Source organism: Sander lucioperca, chromosome 2, assembly GCF_008315115.2.
Source record: "Sander lucioperca isolate FBNREF2018 chromosome 2, SLUC_FBN_1.2, whole genome shotgun sequence".
Lineage (NCBI taxonomy): Eukaryota > Metazoa > Chordata > Actinopteri > Perciformes > Percidae > Sander > Sander lucioperca.
The window spans coordinates 25,262,448-25,282,295 of NC_050174.1; the positions used below are offsets into that span (position 1 = coordinate 25,262,448).

Consider the following 19,848-nt stretch of genomic DNA (forward strand, 5'->3'; position numbering starts at 1 on the left):
TGACTATTTTCCTGCTTCCAACGTTAGCTACATGATTGCTGGATATAAGCCAGACACTATATCGTATTAAGTTGCTGTGAGCTGTAGTTTACATTCACCACTTCTAAACAGAGGCAGAACATAACGGAATCTCAGAGATTACTCCTTCACAGCGCTGTGCAATGCGAGATAATCTCAGAGCTGAACCAGGCCGAGACAACAGTTTTCATCAGACTCAGCCTGGGTCGGGTTAATGAAGTCTACTGCTACCTTACAACACTAATAACATTACTAAATACCCCCGCAAATCAAATTCACCGTTAATCGTCAAGCCACTAAACCTGTATGGAAATGAACACCTCTGCTGAACTGTTAAATTCATTAACGATCATACGACACAAGACAACGCTGTCTCTCTCTCTCTCTCTCTCTCTCTCTCTCTCTCTCTCTGCACACACACACAAACGCACGCACGCACGCACACGCAGTCCGGTTCTGGTGGTTGATTAACGCAGATATGTGCTGATTAGCTCTCATAATGGGCCGGGTGGGTAGCGGACTGCTCCGAGTCCATGTCTAATGTCTGGTTACTCCACATTTTCATTGTGATATTTTGTGATTACATTCTGAATCTGCAACGTTCTCTGTCAGGTAAATACAGTATAGTAGCATGTCTTCCTCTGATGTAGAAGTAGCCTACACTCTAAGTCAGTAGTAGGCTTTACAGTGGAGTTGCATATTAAGTGGTTTGGGGTCCTTCTGTAAGTAATTTTGGGGTACAATTTGGTTTTGAAGAATTCTACAAGCAGCAATACCACAGGCCAAGCAATACCACAGGCCAAGCAATACCACAGGCCAAGCAATACCACAGGCCAATTAATACCACAGGCCAAGCAATCGGCCCGCTCAAAACAGGCACATTTTCAACGGGCACTGCACTAGTGTCGTAAACATGGTAATCGTTCCCATGGCTATCTTCCATCCCAAATGAAGCAGAAGCCACTCTGCATCCTGCATCCTACAGACTGCACACACACATTACAGATACATGTCTGGACTGTGGTATTAGGTTGGCTACAGATGGAGAACAGATACAGAGGAGCCTGCTGCTGTGCTGTGAACATTTATTTTCCACACCCGTTTGTCTTTTCTCTCCTAATTCTTTCCTTTCTCGCCTTCTCCTCCCTTTTTTCTCTTCTTTTATCTCCGTCTGCCTCTCTCATGACCTCCCATATCTCCACCACAAACACAAAATGCAGCGGACAATGCCAAAACTCCTCTACCTATTGATGTAGACAATACGTAGAGATGAAAGTGGGCGCCATGGCAGTGCTAGGGTTGCTATGGAAACCCCATCTCCATCGCCACTAACAAATCTGTTCATTCGACACTCGATGTGAGACAGTTGGGCAGGCGACAGCAAAACAAGTAAAAGGAACAAACTGCTTTTCAAACTGCACATTACATAATACAGCAACTTGCTCATTTAGGTAATGCTCTTCATTCAGAGGCAATGATTTGGAGAGGAAATTGGCAATTAAAGTAGCTTTAAGTGGATACCTTTCTCAACCTTACCTACAATTCCCATGATTCCAGAGAAACTGGCCAAAAATGCTAGCTTGAGGGCTGCAATTAGTGGCCAAACCCTGCTTGTGCTCCGTATAAGTTTGTGTTTAGCAGCAACAGCTCCCTCACAGGCTCAAGTGCTTCAGAGTGGAGAGGCGTTTGTATCTGCTTTTGAGCGTATTAGTGTGTATGAATGTGTGTGTTTTGTAGTGTGTTTCAGCATCACCTTGAGTGCCTGCTTTCTTTACCCAGGCAAGTCACGTCCTCACTCAGACACAAACAAAACTAGAAACTCAGGCAAGAGCAAGAGCCTGCCAGAGAGAAAGAGATAGAGGGGAAGGAACAGGTAGAGAGAGAAATAGATAAAGACAAAGAGAGAGGGGGGAAGAGGAGGAGAGGAGGAGGAGGAGAACAAGGGGGAGTGACAGAGGAAAAGAAAGCAAGTGAACAGGGAGCAGGGAGGGAAGGAAAAATATAGTGGGGGAGGGAAAGGAAAGGGGAAAGTAGAAGGAGCAAAAGGGGGGAGGATGGATAGAGAGAGAGAGGAAATCCTGATTTGAGCTATGAATGTTGTATGGTGGATGGGGCAGCTGTCTGGTAAATAGTCCACAGAGATGCATGGATGATGTCAGGGCAACAAGACAGTAATGAGATGGAAAAGAAAGGAAAGAAAGCCATCTACAGTCTTCCAGAAGAAAAACTAATGCACTGCAGCACAAGCTGAATGATGTACTCGACAGTTTGGGATGGGGTTTGGAGGTTGGGTGGGGTGTCCAGCCTTCGGGAATAAGCCTAGATAATCCTGTGAACTGGTGTGTGTGTCTGCGTGTGAGAGAGGGGGGGTTAATAGAGATATGGCAGCGACTGGAACGAGGACTGAAGATAGAGGCCTTAGACTGAAGCAGATGTGGGGTTAGGGGGATGGGGGTGTGGGCTGACAGAGACATGGGCCTGCAGTCCGGATGATGGAAAGGAATACATCATTAAACACACACGCACATACACAGACCAAGGTCTGTTCTTGAATTATTGGTTTAAAGCTGCTAATGCCAGAAGTCAATATTTGGTGCCAGTAAAAAAACACAGAACATTTTCACTACCAGCAAATGATGCATGAGGGACTGATAAGAGCGATACTGCATAATGCATTTAAAAGAGTTCAGAAGGTGCTGGCAAAAGTGTAACAAATGGATTAACCAGTGTGTTTATCTCCTGTAAAGTAAGCTTTTTGAGTAATAACTCTGCCAGTTACACTGTGCCGTGCGAGAAGGAAAAGCTTGACAGACTTAGCAACAGTAACTAAGGCAGGGGTGAGGCATAGCAAATGGTCAATTGACTGATATACTGATTGATAAAGGGCCAAAATTGGTTCAATGCTTTGCCAAACCAAACCCTATACTGTGTGTATATGTAAAGTCAGCTTTTAACAATATGTCAAATACTGCACTCATGAATGCTGTATGACATCCACATTTCTTTTCTTCAGTGATCAACCTGTAAGAGTCTGTGGTTTTAATGTCACAGTGGGCCTTTGTTGTGTTTCTTTACGTCTCTTTGTTTAGTCTCTGGAGGTCCTCTTGGTTTAGTTGCTGCTTTTGTTATGTCTCCCATGTGTCTTAATTGGTCTATGAATGAATGAATATATTTTTTTATTACTGTGTCATGCATAAAATAAAATATGCCCAGCCCACACGGGCTTACAAGACACCATTACCTAGGACAAAGGACCAGATGCCAAAGTAACCACATACCCTAAACAAAAACCTTCTAGTCTTTTTTGCCAAGCTTTAGAAACAAAAGTCGCCAACTTATAAATATTAAATTTAAAGTGCTCATATTATGCTTTTTGGCTTTTTCCCTTTCCTTTATTGTGTTATATATCTTTTTTGTGCACATTATAGGTTTACAAAGTGAAAAAGCCCAAAGTCCACCCCAAAGGGACTTACCATCTCCAACAGAAAACACTGTTCATAAACTGCTCCAAACAGCTCTATTGTAGTCCAGCCTTTACTTCAGAGACAAACGTGGTCACTTTGGAACAATTTCAATTTCAATTCAATTTAATTTTATTTATAGTATCAAATCATAACAAGAGTTATCTCGAGACACTTTACAGATAGAGTAGGTCTAGACCACACTCTATAATTTACAAAGCCCCAACAATTCCAATAGTTCCCCCAAGAGCAAGCATTAGCAGTGGCTATTGCGACAGTGGCGAGGAAAAACTCCCTTTTAGGAAGAAACCTCGGCACACGTTATAATGCTCGCCTAGCTGTTAGCGTGGCACGCCCTCATACTCTGACTGGCTAGTAGTCCTTACCTAGGTACTGTCAGGGCACGCCCTCAGACTCTGCTTCTGACTGGCTAGTAGTCCTTACCTAGGTACTGTCAGGGCACGCCCTCATACTCTGCTTCTGACTGGCTAGTAGTCCTTACCTAGGTACTGTCAGGGCACGCCCTCATACTCTGCTTCTGACTGGCTAGTAGTCCTTACCTAGCTACTGAGCATGTGCGACTCCCAACAAAGATGGAACAGAAGTGAGAGGTCTCACTCTGTAGCTAAAACAGAGAGCTCAACACACAGGGTGAAAAGAGGAGCTGCAGCAATGTGCAGTACAACAAAAAGATGGTGTTTTTTGAAAATTAAACCATGTAAACCTATTATGGTACAACCTCTAAATACAATTATGAACCTGAAAATGAGCATAATATGAGCACTTTAAACAACCACTCCAATTGATCATCATCCGTGCACCAGAACATTTTAGGATTTTGGACAGACATTTCATGTAAGATCGGTGTTCTTAACTCATCATAATACGGACAATACAGAAGAAAATGTGATTCCTTCTCAACTTCTCCTAGTTCACATAGTTCGCACAACCTTATATCTTCTTGGGTGTATTTGAATCTACCTACTTCAAGGACAAGGGGAAGGATTCCTGTTCTCAACTGAGCCACCAACGACCTCTGACTCCTCGATAAGTTTGCTGTAACATATAGTTCAGGACCATAATAATGTTTGAGTTGAATATAAGTTCGTAGTATTGATTTAGGTCTAAAACACCTTCCCCTGTGTTCATTTGTCATTTGTTCTGTCTGTAGTATGTGAAGGCTCTACACAGTCCTGATCCTGTACATACACCCACACAGGTGTCACCTATTTTGCCCTATTAGACCTGTCCTCAGGACTGTGTGGGTAAGTACAGACAGATTGACATTTCTCTGACTTTACTGTTGTTGCACCTGTTTGGGTAGATAAAACAGGTAATTCCCATCATAGCTCCAATTCATTGGCCTGTGTGGGTGTGCAGGACCTTGAAGTTGCTCTGGCTGTTTTTGATTGGGTTTATTTTGCTAGCACCAGGAGAGGGTGAGTCTTTTTAAAAACAATAGTTTCTGTAATTCAACAGCGATGGTAAATATCTACGCCTTTATGTGACAAATTGAGGAAAAGGTGGGGAGTTGCAAGGTGTTGACGTACAAGCTATGCACCCCAATAAAACAAGACAAAATTTGAGGAACTGTACATGGTTTCTGGGGTTGGCTGTAATTCACCTTTAATTCACACCAATTAAAGGGAAAACAATCCTTCTGAACTCCACCTAGCTGGTGCACCACGGCCAGACCAGCAGCCCCTGAACAAGTGCACCCTTTGTCTCCAGCTAGAGTCTGCATCTGGAATACGTGATGGCGGCCGTGATCGTGTTTGATGGTGGAGGGATTTCCTGTGTCTGGGTCGGTGTCAGCACCCATCTCTCATTTAACGCTCCCTCCAGCCTCGCCAACCCCCCTGTGTGAAATGGCACAGTAAAGTGTGATGGATACTCTGGATTAGGTCTCGCCTTGGAGGATGTCTTTTCTCCCCATATACACCCACACCCACACCCACACACACACACACACACACACACACACACACTGGTCAATTTTCTCAGGTAATCTTATCTCTCTCTGCAACACCCTGAAAAACAACAGCACCTCTAATAGCCACATAATAACCCCCTCATGCTAAAGGGAACAGTGCACTGTGTGCATGGGAGACTATTTGTGTGCGTTAATGAGTTTGTGTGTGTGTGTATGTGCTTGTGGACAGCTGTATGAATTAGGATTTGGATGTGTCTGTGTGTGTGTGTGTGTGTGTGTGTGTGTGCGCACGCTTATAAGAGTCAAATGAAAGGCGGTGAGGATGAGATGAGTTGCCCCCGCCGGCTTAAATGAACCCATCGTCAAATCAAAGGCACATTAAAATCCAAAATACTCGTGATTATAGACCAGTCAAACAGATTGGCTGTGGATGCTGAAAAACTCACCACCAAAAGAGAGTTTCATGTCGCCCTCTTCCCACTCACTCTTCTCGCTCTCTCACATAAATAGAAGCTTACATCTTTCTCCTCAGACTGTTTATACTTCCCCTTCTTCTACTCGTCTCTTTCATGGCTGTTGTATAGTCACAAAAATGCTGTTAAATCACTTGAGACCTTGGCCTTTCCGCTCTTCTACTTACTTGCTTACAAGGAGCGCACAAATGTGATGTCATATAGGATATGAGCATCAGTTAAATCCCAAAAATACAATCTAAAGCATGCTTGCCTGATGTATTTGATTTGATGAGTAAAACCTCAGTGGAGGGAGAGTTTGATTGGCCGCCTGCCAGTGCTGAACTCATCCCTGCTCCATCTGACCCTCTCCTTCGACCTTGAACACCAGTCCTCAGGGTGCATTTAGGCCCTCCTGTTCACAACAGTCTAGACTGTTTACGACCAATATTTCATCGACTGTTTACCAGTAACAGGACAGTGGCAAATTCTGGAGGGGGGTGTTTTTGCCCCTCACTAAGCTTTTGTTGTAGCTCTAGCGAAGCCAGTCAGCACGCCATTAATCTGCTTTTAATTAGATTAAAGCGCCTCTCACAGAAACAGGAAGCAGCGCTTTTGTGCCTCGAACGGGGCCAAACAGAGGCTCCAACTGGCAAGTAAATCTCACTGCGCTTCCTCCTACTTCCCTGGAATCGTTCTTGTCTCATAATTATCACTTTGCTCCAACTGCTCAGGTTTGGGGAGATGGGGGAGGCGAATGACATGGTTAATCATCTGAAGAGTCTGATGTTGCCGGCTACTGTGGATTCCCAGCACCTTTTAGAATCCCACAGAGCCTCGTAGGAGGAGGACCTCTGATCAGGGGCACTAAGTTTTTTGGGGGTAAGGAAAGTGTACACAACTTGAGAAACAGTTGATCACTGCTGTCATGGTGGGTGGAAGTGCTGTTAAGTTGTCTGTATGCACTGTCACAGAGGTAGTGCTGGGAATTAGAGGCACACCACTATCCTTTGCCAAACACAGGTGGATAAATGCATGCTATGCATCAACAAACGCGTGTACTAATCTGCAAGGACTTCATTCCGCTAATGATGTGTAGAGCAGCCACTCTCAACGAGACCTCCTAGGAATAGCATTATTATGCAAACCTCTCTGTATTTCCAACAAAACACAAGGTGGTCCCACTTAAATAAACCTCTCGCTCCCTTCATTTGTTTTTTTTACTCCTCCTCGCCTTATTATCACTCCTTTTCATCACTGCCTGTGTGAAACGGCTCGTGAGATGGTGGGGAGTTGAAGTGGGGTTTGCAGTAGCTAAAATGTCAGCTGCAAGCCGCTGGCTATTCACTTAATTAGCCCCTTTTCTGTGTTTTGCTTAGTTTTATTGTCAGCATCAGAGGAGAAAATGATTGGCGTGTGAGGAGTGTCAGGTTAGCCACGGCTAGCTGAGCAGGCTTCATTTTTAATCTCAGGTGAGGTGGTGAGGGAGGGGCTAACACTTAGCACCTGGGGCTTTTAACATGTTGGCTTATAGTATAAACACATGACATCGTACTTTACAGACAAATATATTGACACTGTTGCCATGCCGTGTTCTCAAATGATGTAAGGTACCTTCAAAAGTTTAGAGTTTTACACAGAACTGTTTTTCTAAACCGATTACGAAAAAGACAATTAGGTCCAGTCACTTCAAACGACATCTAGGCCTCCTGCACACTGCCTGCGTGGCGTGAGCGTGGCGTTTCTGTGCGTGTCAGTTGCGTGGCGGCTGCGTGGCGTTTTCTGTCTTTGCACACCAGAAACGTGTCTGACGCGGCGCTGCTGCTCAAGCAGTAGTATACTTCATGTTAAACATAAATATATACTGATCTGATTACAGCAAAGACAACGTCGGCAGTATTGACGGCAAAATAGGCTACAGAATATTTCGTTCTGTATTGACAGGTGCAATATTTGAAAATCGATAATTATTTATTATTATTTTTTTAAATTACATTTATATCTGCATTTATGTCCAAACCTAGAGACTTTCAAACATCAAAATGTCATTTATTAATATGTATTTGTGTCAAAATGACATATACTGTAAACATCTTTTCATATATGCACGTGTTTTCGGCACCTGTTAACATGGGAGCGTGCTCTGGTTTATTGGCATTTCTTTAAACCAATCACAATCGTTGGGCGCCGCTAAGCTCTAGATGGAGCCACGGTGCCTCTGCAAACTAGCCTCGGGAAGAAACTTGTTTTGGTGGAACATGTTCATGTTCAAAAGTTGTTTTAGTCATGGAAGAGAAAACTCAGATTGGACAGATAGTCTAGCTAGCTGTCTGGATTTACCCTGCAGAGATCTGAGGAGCAGTTAACCATAGTCCTCAGAAATCCACCGGAGTTTAAAATTCCAACACAAAGAAAGCGGAAGGTGACGGATATCCGGCCGAAAAGCACCGGAGCAATTCCAGAAGTGGAACGTTGTGGATATAGACTATGGTTATCCTAACACAAACACATGGTTGGGCAATAGTTAGGACGAAAGTCCTGCTGGCCACCATGGGCACTAGCTCAATGCCGCTCGCTAGGGTTGGGCAATTGGACGAATATATCGGCTATCAGCGATCGCCTGAGTACATCGCCAGTTGTTGTTTCTTTAGGGAGATTTATTGGGCGGTGTTTGTCTTTTTATTTTGCTAATTTAATGGTTTGCCTTGAAAGAACGAGTGAGAACAGCTGCTTAATGGCAGACTCTTGTTCAGCGAGCTAACCCTGTAGCACACAAACCTGCGAAAATAAATAAGCAATCGCTGGTTGTTGGGCTGATGGTGGAGGATGGGAAATTTTAACACATCACCCAACCCTACCTACCTCGCTCCCCCGTACAGGTCAGTGTTCTGTCTCATTCAGTGGTTGCACTTATCAGGGATCAGATTAACACATCCACTGCCTTCTGTACAACCACAAGTTTCAAAATCGCTGGAGTCGCTTCCTCCTGTTGCTTTAATGTGACAGGGAGAAAGATGACTGATTTCTGTTAAATCTTGTCATTTTAGCCGTCATTACCACTGGGGCTACTTTTCAGGCTGCTTGCTGATGTAGTTCACAGTTGGACAGACTTAAGATGACTTATGCAACCTAAAACAATGGATGAATTCACATCTTTTCAACATCTGGTCAGAATGCATCTCAACTATCTCATTTCAATCTGTCGCAAATGCGTCTTGGCTACTTTTCCACTTGGCTTTTGTAATATCAGATCGTTTTCCAATCTGCCCAAGACACATTAAGTCAGCGTAAATGAGATAATATGACATCTGTGCCTTGACTTACAGGCATCAATTATCCCCTGCTGCCACTTGGGGCACCCCTGGGCAAAGTTGTTCAGTGCAGGAAACTGTAACACAAACAGTTTGGGTGGAAATTCCAGAGGAACATGATTATATCTGATGTTTTGTTTCTAGGTTTTTATTTATATTTATTTTTCCTTTGTTTAACTAGGAAGTCTCCTGAGATACGATTTCTCTTTTTGGTTTGTTTGTATCTCATTTAGCTTTGCCGCTATTTTAGAAGGTTACGGCAGAAATGGAACAGAAAGATGAAACCAACGAGTTAGTCGTCACACCTCGTGATACACCGGCCTCATTTTCTTAGAGGAGTACAGCCTTCCCTCTGGACGTGACGGCATTCAGGATAAAAAAAGCTGTAAAGGCGATGCAACGCACTGCTGTATATTTGGCATATGGAAGGTGGAATGCTGAGGGAAATGTAATGACTAAGGCTGTAAAGAGACGGAGAGTGAAATAAGGTGCCAGACAGTCTGGATCCAACACTGTGTGGAGTGGAGACTATTGTATGTGTCAAGATAGCAGCTGAGAGTGAGAAAGTTATGTGTGAATCTGTCCGAATAAGTGTTTATATGAACGCTTTTTGTTTGTGTGCATGCATGTATATACGACATTCTGGGAGCAGACGCTCGCGAGGTAGCCGTCGTCATTTGGGGTCTCACTTCGCTGTGAAATGTGACGGCAGGAAGCGAGGAAGGGGAGGTGAAGGAGGGACGCGACTGAGCGGTGTGTGTATTCTGAACAAAAGGATAAGTGATTCACACCAAAATGGTCAACAGGCTGCAAGCTAGCAAGAATTCAGCAAGGCCAGGAGTCAGTGGTCACTATCTGGGTGTTGAATTCCACAGCCATGAAAACGTAGAGCGCCTACATAAAGCCACTGCTTGGAATTCGGGAAGGAGGGTAAATTATTCATGATGTACTGCTTTGACTCATGGTGTAAAGTAGGGCCAAAACTTCCCCTCCCATTGGAATTGTGCTACTCAGAAGCAGACTTGGCAGCGGTTCATGACACAAAGATCCTTTATCTTGAAAAATGGATTCTGCTTGGACATATTTGCTCACTGCGGAAAGGACTTTGGTCGTGCCTTTGGGCAAGACAATTGTTTTTTTCTTGCCGCAGCTCACGAACCACAGAGATATCACAGTGAGGATTAAAAGAATCAGATTCATGCCACAGAGCCGTTAAGTGAAATATTTCTCCTCCACAACAGCAGAGACAAACAATGAAAGTGAAGCTCCATTTTCCTTAATTCAATTGAGCCTCTGACTTTGCAGACTTCAAGAGCTGAGATGCACCAGAGAGGGAGATGACTCCGATAGCAAAACCGTCAGTGTTCATTATACCAGAAATCGAGATATCCGTTGGGATGATATCAAAGAATTATACAGTGACATACATAACAGCTCGCACTAGTGTTGTTTGTCAACGCCAAGGCCTCTCCACAAATTAAATGCTCAGCTTGCACGACAAAGCAGTGAGACACGTTACACAGTTGTCGTCTTGGTAAACGCTGCTTTTTTATCAATTGCGAGGAGTGTGCGAGGCGAGGGGAGCACAATAAATCTCCAAGGGATGGAGAGAGCACTGAAGTGAGAGAAATGAGAAGTGCTAAGAGAGGTACAAGGAGAAAGAGGAGTGAGCGAGAGGGCAAAGTCATGGATGCACTGCACTGGTTCCTTTTCAAACGCAAGGCCTTTATTGCTTAGTCAGATTGCCCTTGTTGTCAGATATGACTAATTAGCACTACCTAATGCAGTCGTGATCAATCAGCCTCACTGGAAACTACAAGCAGTTTGACAAAAAGATTCATCGTGGTGGGAATAAGCTCTGCCAGAGGAAACAGCATTCACCCGCAAAGTTTCCAATTATTTCCTCATATGAAAAATATACTAGTGGTGCTGGCCAGGAGGTAAAAGGCAATCAGGAGTTCACTGATGTGGATGTTTTTGAGTTGAATTACTTTACTTTTTGTGATTGATATCACTATAAAGCCATATCAAGGCTAGGTTGATATATGAACTTAATGAAGTCAGAAAGGAACCTTTTTTTTTTTTTTTTTAGCCATGCTAACGGCGAGTATCTAGGGATGGTAATGATGGCTGGCGGGTCAGCTGGTCCACCACTTTGTATCGGACTAAGTATGGAATCACAGAGCTGTTAGCATGGCATCGACTTTTTTTTTCTTTATAGATCATTTTTTTTGTCTTTTATTGCCTTCATTGATTGGACAGATTAAATCAGGAAAGTGGGAGAGAGACGGAGAGGGGGGATGACATGCAGCAAAGGGCCGCAGGTCGGAACCGAACCCGTGGCTGCTGCTGTACAGAGGACCGAGCCTCTGTACATGGGGCTCACGCTCAACCAGTTGAGCAAACCAGGCGTCCCAGCAGTTGACTCTTAAGGCCAATTCATGCTCCATTCGTGTTAGCGCAAGGGGCAGCGTGACGTAATTCTGCCCGAGTCTGCAAGGGTCCGTGCACAGCCCAAACATTTTCACCGTGCGCTCTGTACACACTTCAAACTTGCTGACTGAGTTAGAAAAGTAAACGGTTTGTTTGGTCACTTTATATACTGTATTCCCCGATCTTTTTAAGATTATTTTTTGTATATTTATAGGACAGATGAAGACATGAAAGGGGAGAGAGAGGGGGAATGACATGCAGCAAAGGGCCGCAGGTCGGAGTCAAACCCGCGGCTGCTGCATCGAGGAGTAAACCTCTATATACGGGCGCGCGCTCCACCAGGTGAGCTACCCAGGCACCCTGTATTCCCCAATCTTGGTCTTAGTGTTGCACACCATATCCTTTTTATTTTTATTTATTTTTCATAAATACGCCAACCAAAGAGCTCTTCTTGTTGCTGTCAGGAGGTGACTATCATGTTTTCCACTGGAAATGTGGAACGGGCCTGCGTATGCACATGCATGTATAGAAGTCTGCAGCTGTCATCATAGTCTCTTGCTGGTAAATAATACTCCGTCTTAGCTCCAGTTTCAGGATCTGAGCACTTGTACTTGCTTGTTGCTTGAGCTCATTGAAAACACATCCACATGCTCAGAGAGGATGTGAGGCTGTTTCTTGCTCTGCTACATCGTGACACCGCTCTGGTGATACAGTGAAGAGAGACGAGCGGTAAGAAAGAGCAGATGAGGGGGGGGAGCTGAGGGAAGAGATGAAGGCTGCATAAAAGTTGAAGGCTAATTCATTCGAGTCACGGTGTTTCTCCCAGGACAACAAACAACGGTTTCTGTATTTTCTTAACCTCTCAGGATGAAGGAAACCTCTGCAAAAGGAAGTCTATAATTTTTTTGTGTTTACTGAAGCTTTTTAGCCTCCACTCTCAGAGAAAAGGAGGCAAGACCCCCCCCCCCCCCCTTCTCCTCTCTTCCCCTTACCTGACCTTTCTCTGATCTAAAGGTTTACACTGTTGTTTCAATTAACTGCTAGGAAAACGTTTCATCATCTCAGGGGCTGCCGCACTCACTGGCTCCTTAATGAAATGCTTCTTTTCACACTTTTTAATTACTTTTGTTACACCCAGCCCTCTCTCTTTCTCTGCCTCTGTTCTGGGTGACATGGATAATAGACTTCCCTCTTCTGATGCATCTGCCTGCAACGGGTCCCCTTTTCTGGCGCAAACGCACCGAGAAAATAACTCACTTAATCAGTTAGGGTGGACAAAGTGGCAACATAATCAACTAGAAAGACAAATCACAACAAGTGAGAATCTGGCAAGACAAGTTCACTAAGAAACAACGCATTGATTTTGAAGATATAATTAACCAAGTGCAGAAGAGCTACTGATGTTTGGCTAAAAATCAAAAGACGCATCTATTTTTTGGCTCCGTCTGCATGTGTGAGTGGGTCAACGCCAGTACCCCTTCAAGCTTCAGTCACGTAGATATTGGACTTTTACTTACTAAGTTATGCACATATGCACATATCTGTACATGTTGTTCATACATTGTTCATATTACATAGCCATATTTATTCTGCTCTTATGAGGTAACTGCTAATACAATGCACATATTTATATTTAATTTATATTACTTTAAACCACCTTCTGTAAACCAACTGTATACTACTGTCTACACTGCACTATATTTATTGTCCTGCCTATGCACCACCTGTCTATACTTTGTATATCACATTGCACTGTTCTGCTTTTTTGCACTTCTGGTTGGACGCAAACTGCATTTTGCTGTCTTTGTACTTGTACACTGCACAATGAGAATAAAGTTGAATCTAATCTAATCTAATGTCATGCTGTAGCATCTGGGAATTCAGACTAACAATCCCAATCACTCATACCTAAATGACAATACAGGGTTTTTTTCATTTCCTTCTATAACTAACACTATTAAAGTTAAAGTGTCTGCACTCGAAATACTGGAGAGAGAAAAAAAAAAGAAAAAAAAAAAAGCCGGCTGAGACTGCCTCCGCACTAGCTAACCTATTGTTCATTTTGTGATTTTTTTGAGTGTCTTAATGTCTTTCAGCTCATTGTTTTGCTTTCACACCACTCACATTTACTGTAACCAACTTTAATCATGTGATATGACATTGTCGTGTTTACAGCGTGTCCTTCTGGCCAAAAAAACCCAGCTATTTTAAAGCTTTAAAATAGCTGTATCTCTCACACACACACACACACACACACACACACACACACACAGATTAATCATTGCCCACTGCCTTGTCCAGCCCTGTCCCAGTGTTGACCTCCCTCGGTGTGACATCAGATCAGGACTGGGATACACGTGTAATATCCCAATATCTCCCTTACCCATCGCCACCGCATGAGAGCTACTCCCTCTATCTTTCTCTCTACAGATGACCAGGGGATGTGGTGGTTGCAGAGGTTGGAGTATGTGCCCGAAACACACACAAAAATACATTTTATAGACAAACAACCAAGGCCCCCCCCAATGGCTTTTATGGTCTCGCAGTCACCTCTGATGTTTCCTGAAGAGGAAACAGTGATGAATATGCTTTAAAGTCAATGTGGGTTTTGCTCAAGAGATTGTGCTCATTATCCATGCACCGTACTGTTGTTACTCGCTCGTGTGTGGAGCCAATAAACGTCAGATATGATTTGTCTGTCTGCGAGCAAGAAAATGCCGAGCGCTCGCTCCAACGTGAACCCACACGCACATTTCAACTGTGTTTGACATTTAGGCCTTTAACGATAATTGCTTTCTCTGGATTCAACACTCTGAAGGGTGTTGTTGGCACATTGTGTAACGTAATAGCACCACCATTGTAACCACTGTAGATCCACAGTCGCAGCACGCCAGCTTGGCTTTTACCCATGAAAACCTAGTGAGTGGAAAATATTAATTATCATCCTTGGAGCTCATTTGCTTCCCTTTACTTTAGGAGTGATGAAAAAAGGGCAAAATCGGCTCAACTTGGAAAAGCACAGCAATTAATTGTGATCTAGTTTAATGAGAGCCCACTTTGCCGTGTTAATGTGGCCAATTAACAGTCAAACAGGAAGTGGTATTGACTTTGAGTGCCTGCCACTAGACAATGATAAAGGTGCTGATGTGTAAATACCACATAAGGGTGTGTAACAAGTGCAGGCAAATTCCACAGACACCACTAGACAGATGGACAGCCGCGCACACACACCTTTACACAGAGGAAGGTATTATACAGAGTCACACACAAGCAAATACACATTCTATCACCGTCCGGATGCACTGATGTGTGTGCTGCATACTAATGAGCTTTTATGACTGTTACAACTGCCTGTCAGTGCCAAAAAGCAAAGAGAGAATGAGTGCACATACACACGCTCAGTCACACATTATTGATAGTATCAGTAGCAGAGACAGGGGACCATGCTTCAAAACTCCATGTGGAGAGTTTGCCAAGTTACCATTGCCATGTCACTGATCACATTTTATAGTTATAGACATGGTAGATAGGCAGGAAAAGTATACCAGTAGTAAGGCTGGGACGATATGCTTTTGTCCCGATTCCATTATTTCACGATACATGGGTGCCCATTCGATTTGTATTGTGATATTCATGTATTGCGATTCTAGTATTTCGAGTATTGTGATTTTCTTTTCCTTCTTTGACAAAAACAAAAGTTGAATAATACACTTCTAGAAACAATGTATCATGAGACGTTTATTTAAGCTAATTGTTTTCTAAGAGGAATGCCCATCACATGTCAGTCGGTTAGTCTGACATTTATAATTTTACAAATTAATCATTTGTAAAGAAGAACAGAACATGGATTTTCTGCATTTTCTGCTTTCGCTCTGTTTTGCTGGAAATTGATATGATGTAGTTGCTGTCGGCTTAAAAATATTTCGGCAAATCATTAGTGAAAGAAATAAGAATGAATTTAAAAAAAAAAAAAATCACCATACATTTGATTTTCAATTTTTCTTTTTCACCCCTAACCAGTAGGGTAAACAAATCAGGAGAGGAGACAGTTACTATTCTCTGACTATGGTCAAGAAGAGCACACTTCCTTGAACCCAACAGCAGTGCATTCACCTTCAAATAACAGCAAAACTCCTCTTTCTATCCACCTTTGTGTTGCTGACATCCAGTTTCTGCAATATCGGAATGTTACAAAATAAGTCCAATGCTGCAGATAGCACTATGGCTTGTAGGCTCAGATAGAGTTGGGACTAGGGTTGCACGATATTGACAAACTGTGATATTGCGATATCGATTATGAATATTGTGATATCAATATTAATTTTGATATTTTTAAACATATGTAAAATCACAAAGGTTATGGGAAAACACATCAAAATAGATTCATAACAAATTAAACAAGTTTTCTTACAACACAAGGTTTATTTCAACTAACTGTCATATTGGACTGGTCCAACATGAATAAATAAATAAATAAGGACCATGTCTACAGAACAGGACATGTTCTACTGGTCGGACAGTATAACATATATAAATAAGGACCATGTCTACAGAACAGGACATGTTCTACTGGTTGGACAGTATAAAATATATAAAGAGAACAGGACACAACTTCTCTTCTCTGATTCGTTCCGTTTTGTTGTCTCTATCTATCGAAATATGCACACACGTGGTACGCTCCATAGGGTTTGTCACGTAGTGGACCCATGCACTGACGTGCACTAACATGTGCAAGTGGCACAGTAACTGGCCAATCAAACATGATCATTATAGCGTTTCAAGTGAGCTCTAAATCGAACACAACTAAGCCACACAGCCAACGGACGGGACGCAGCGCTCCACAATATAAACTAAATATTGCATACTTATCGCGACTCTTGCAATATAATATTGCGCAACGTGATATCGCGATAATGATATTGAGTCGATATATCATGCCCCCCTAGATGGGACATATGATGATATATGCCGTGAGATGATAGAAATCTGCAGGTTTTCTGTGCTATTGATACCAAGGTAGCTGTGCCAAATCTTTCTAACCCAAATCAATGAGGAGGCCTTATTTATGGCAGCATTGGATTTATAGGAATTTTAAATCAATGTGATGAAGTACCTGGATTTGCCAGGGATTTAAAATCACTGGAATAGCCAAACACAAACATCCCTATGTAATTTGTTAATCCACTGTACAAACATGTTGCCAACTGCATTTCCAGCAAGTTGACTATATCATGACATATATATTAGTATTGTTGGGGATGAAAATAAGGATTATTTTCATTAGGGGATACCTTAACATTTTGGGAATATGCTTATTTGCTTTCTGGCAATTCTAAAGAATTCGGCACATAGCCTCAATATTAAATGACATATACTGTGACAGAAGATTTTGGTCCATTACCCCCCCCCCCCTCCCCATTGTTTTATCTGCAACAGATACAACAATGGATGCCCTTGAGCTCCAAACTTGATAGAGTGAGAGATAAAGTGTTGAATAAAAGGCTGCTGCCTTTTAGTTCCCTTTGTGTCCCAGTGCATTGTTGTATTTGACAAAAAGATGGCTTACAGAGTTGATGCACTCACAAGCCGTCAACCATCCGCTGTCACAGTGAAGGCGCAAAAACACCAATTTACCAAACTGCCTCTCTCTCTCTCTCTCTCTCTCTCTCTCTCTCTCTCTCTCCGTCAAAGGCCTCTAACGCTTTCTTTAACCAACACACCTGACCTGCCTCCAACCAAACCAATCACATGTCTTCACCAGCCTCGCTGCCCACGTTTCCTCTCTGTCTTCACCTGCAGGATAACATCTAAATGAGGCGAGTTATTTCCAGACTCGCTTATCTGGGCTATTCCCGCTCAGGAGTGAAAGTGTTAACAGAGGGATGTTCTGCTTGACAGATGAGGCCTACCTTTTGACGGCTCTGAGCGCTTGGGCAGATCCAGCGTGTCGTAGTTTTTGTCGTTGTCACCGTTTTTCCTGCCTGGGTAGAGTAAAAAGGAGGGGAGACGAAGTCAGTGCCATATCCTAAAACATATAACAAACAAATGGACTATAAGAGACGATGTCGTTAACACCAGGATTAGACCGATATGCGTTCAGAAGGTTGATATATATCATTTTCGACTGAATCTGCAAATATCTTACTGTAAATTCTTTGTCTTTAAACGTAACCATTTTAATGTTTTAATCATAACTGCATTCTTTTCATGGTGTAACCTCCATCTCTGACATATCGGTTTAATCCATGGCTACCATCCCACCCACAAAAAGCATGAATGTTTGCATGTATACACGGTGTAGAGAGTTAAGAGGCGTGACATGTTTAAGCACACACATCAATTCCCCACTGTCGGCTGTGTTGTTGGCTAAAAAACAACAACACAAAGATAAATGATATACCGAAAACCTACTGTATGAGCAGTTTGGCTTGCTAATGATTATGTCTCGTGCACATGGACATGCCCATGGGACAGAACAGAGATACGGAGACAAAAAGATGATCGAGACGAAAGTGACTACAATACAAATAATATATAATAATGTATTTTCATTTTTGGAAAAATAAATTGACTTGCCATTTACTAGCCAGCAGGTGATTAGCTTAGGTTAGCATGAAGACTGGAATGCAGCTAGCATGCCTCTGTATTAAGGTAACAACATTTGGACGGAGCCAGGCTAGCTGTTTCCACAACTTTCAACCTTCATAGAAGCTACGTTAATTGACTGCCGCATCTAGTTTCATAGTTAATGCATCCTCTCACCCAAGTATCAGCAAGACAGTGATAATAAGTATTCCCCAAGATGTCAAACTATTCATTTAGGACAAACTGGTGAAGAACTATTTATGACAATCTCTACATGCTTGCAGGGAAAACCCCATGTTTCAAGAGTAGCGAATTGTGGCACAAAATCTTGGATTTTGGCAGCTTCAATACAAATCTGTTTCAGTATCAATAATCCATATCATTCAGTCTCTCCACACACACACACACACACACACACACACACACACTAACAGGGTCTGTAGGTTTGTAGCAGAGCTTGACGTTTATGCTTCAACACGACACAATAGATGGATACAGTAAGTAGCAGTTTGTCATAGCTGCTGGGATTAGTATTATCTGGAGTCTGCAAGGCTGTACACCTCAGTTAAATTATAGATTCAGACAATATATATATATATATATATATATATCAAATTTTCATTTTCATTGCTGCATGTTTGACTCATTTGATTAGTCAAGCTCTACTTCACATTCTGACAGACGCAGATGGACTTACCTGCTTCATCAAGTTTCATCACCGCTGCCTTTCTTTCACCCTATCTTAGAGGAACGACTCATTCTAACAAACTGTGAATATGGAGGGGGGGGGAGAAGTCTATAATACTCAGGTAGGTATAGTGAAGGAATGCATGTGGAATGAGTGAAGTCCTTGGAACTTTCTCAGGTTTTTGGAGGACACCCAAAACTACTTCTAACTATAATCTATAGCCAGGGGGAGGTGGATGAATAGGAGAAGGAGGGGGGGAGAGCTGAAGTGAGAATAGAGGTTGAGGGGGGACACTCACCTTGATTAAACCATTCCTCTATAGTTAGCCAAAGAAGCAGCGGCAATGCCAAAAAACACCAAGCAGGGAGAAGAGAGAAGAAGCATGGTGAAAAAGACATGTGTGTGAGAGTATGTGTCAAGAAGCTTTGCAATAGTTGTGAACAGTTTTTTACAAAAAGAAATTATAGGGGATGTGACAGAGTTAAGGGGAAGGAGAAAAAAAAATGAGAAAGAAGGAGAGAGCAAAGAGAGAAATAGGAAGGAGTACTTTAGATAGAAAAGAGGCTAGATGGGAAGCCATTAGAAGTCCATAGGAAGCATGCTCAAAGAGTTGGCAGCAGTGGGATGGCTTTTTAGAGAGAAAAGGGAGAGAGAGAAAGATGCTGTCAAATAGCCAGAAAAGTGTGAAAAATAGGAGAATATACTGTATAAAGATAAGCTAGCAAACGAGAAAGAAAGAAAAAAACTAAGAAGGAAAGGAATTAGCTTCCATTGTCAGATAGGAAGGCAGCATAGAGAGTCACAGTGAAACATATACATAACAACAGCACAAACCGTTTGTATAAGGTGTCATTAAACTCACTGGCTGGAAAAGAACAGAAATGTGCTCAAAGAGATGGAAATAACAGCCAAGAATCAGCCTGTGTACACGCTAAAACAAAGCTTGGACTGCTGAGCATAATGGTAT

The 19,848-nt window shown here is 42.6% G+C and overlaps 1 protein-coding gene across 24 annotated transcripts in view; it reads right to left on the reverse strand.

Moving 5' to 3' along the window:
* arvcfb (ARVCF delta catenin family member b) overlaps positions 1–19,848 on the reverse strand; it is a 269,067-nt gene that overhangs the window by 35,828 nt on the left and 213,391 nt on the right. For 21 of the 24 annotated variants that reach the window (XM_035995480.1, XM_031300557.2, XM_031300551.2 and 18 more), the window contains 2 exons: positions 19,180–19,197; positions 17,518–17,589 (listed from right to left, as the gene is read on the reverse strand). In XM_035995480.1, coding sequence (XP_035851373.1) covers positions 17,518–17,589; positions 19,180–19,197 — 90 coding nt within the window. The remainder of the gene's footprint in view (positions 1–17,517; positions 17,590–19,179; positions 19,198–19,848) is intronic. The other 3 variants (XM_031300554.2, XM_031300563.2, XM_031300556.2) reach the window with 1 other exon arrangement.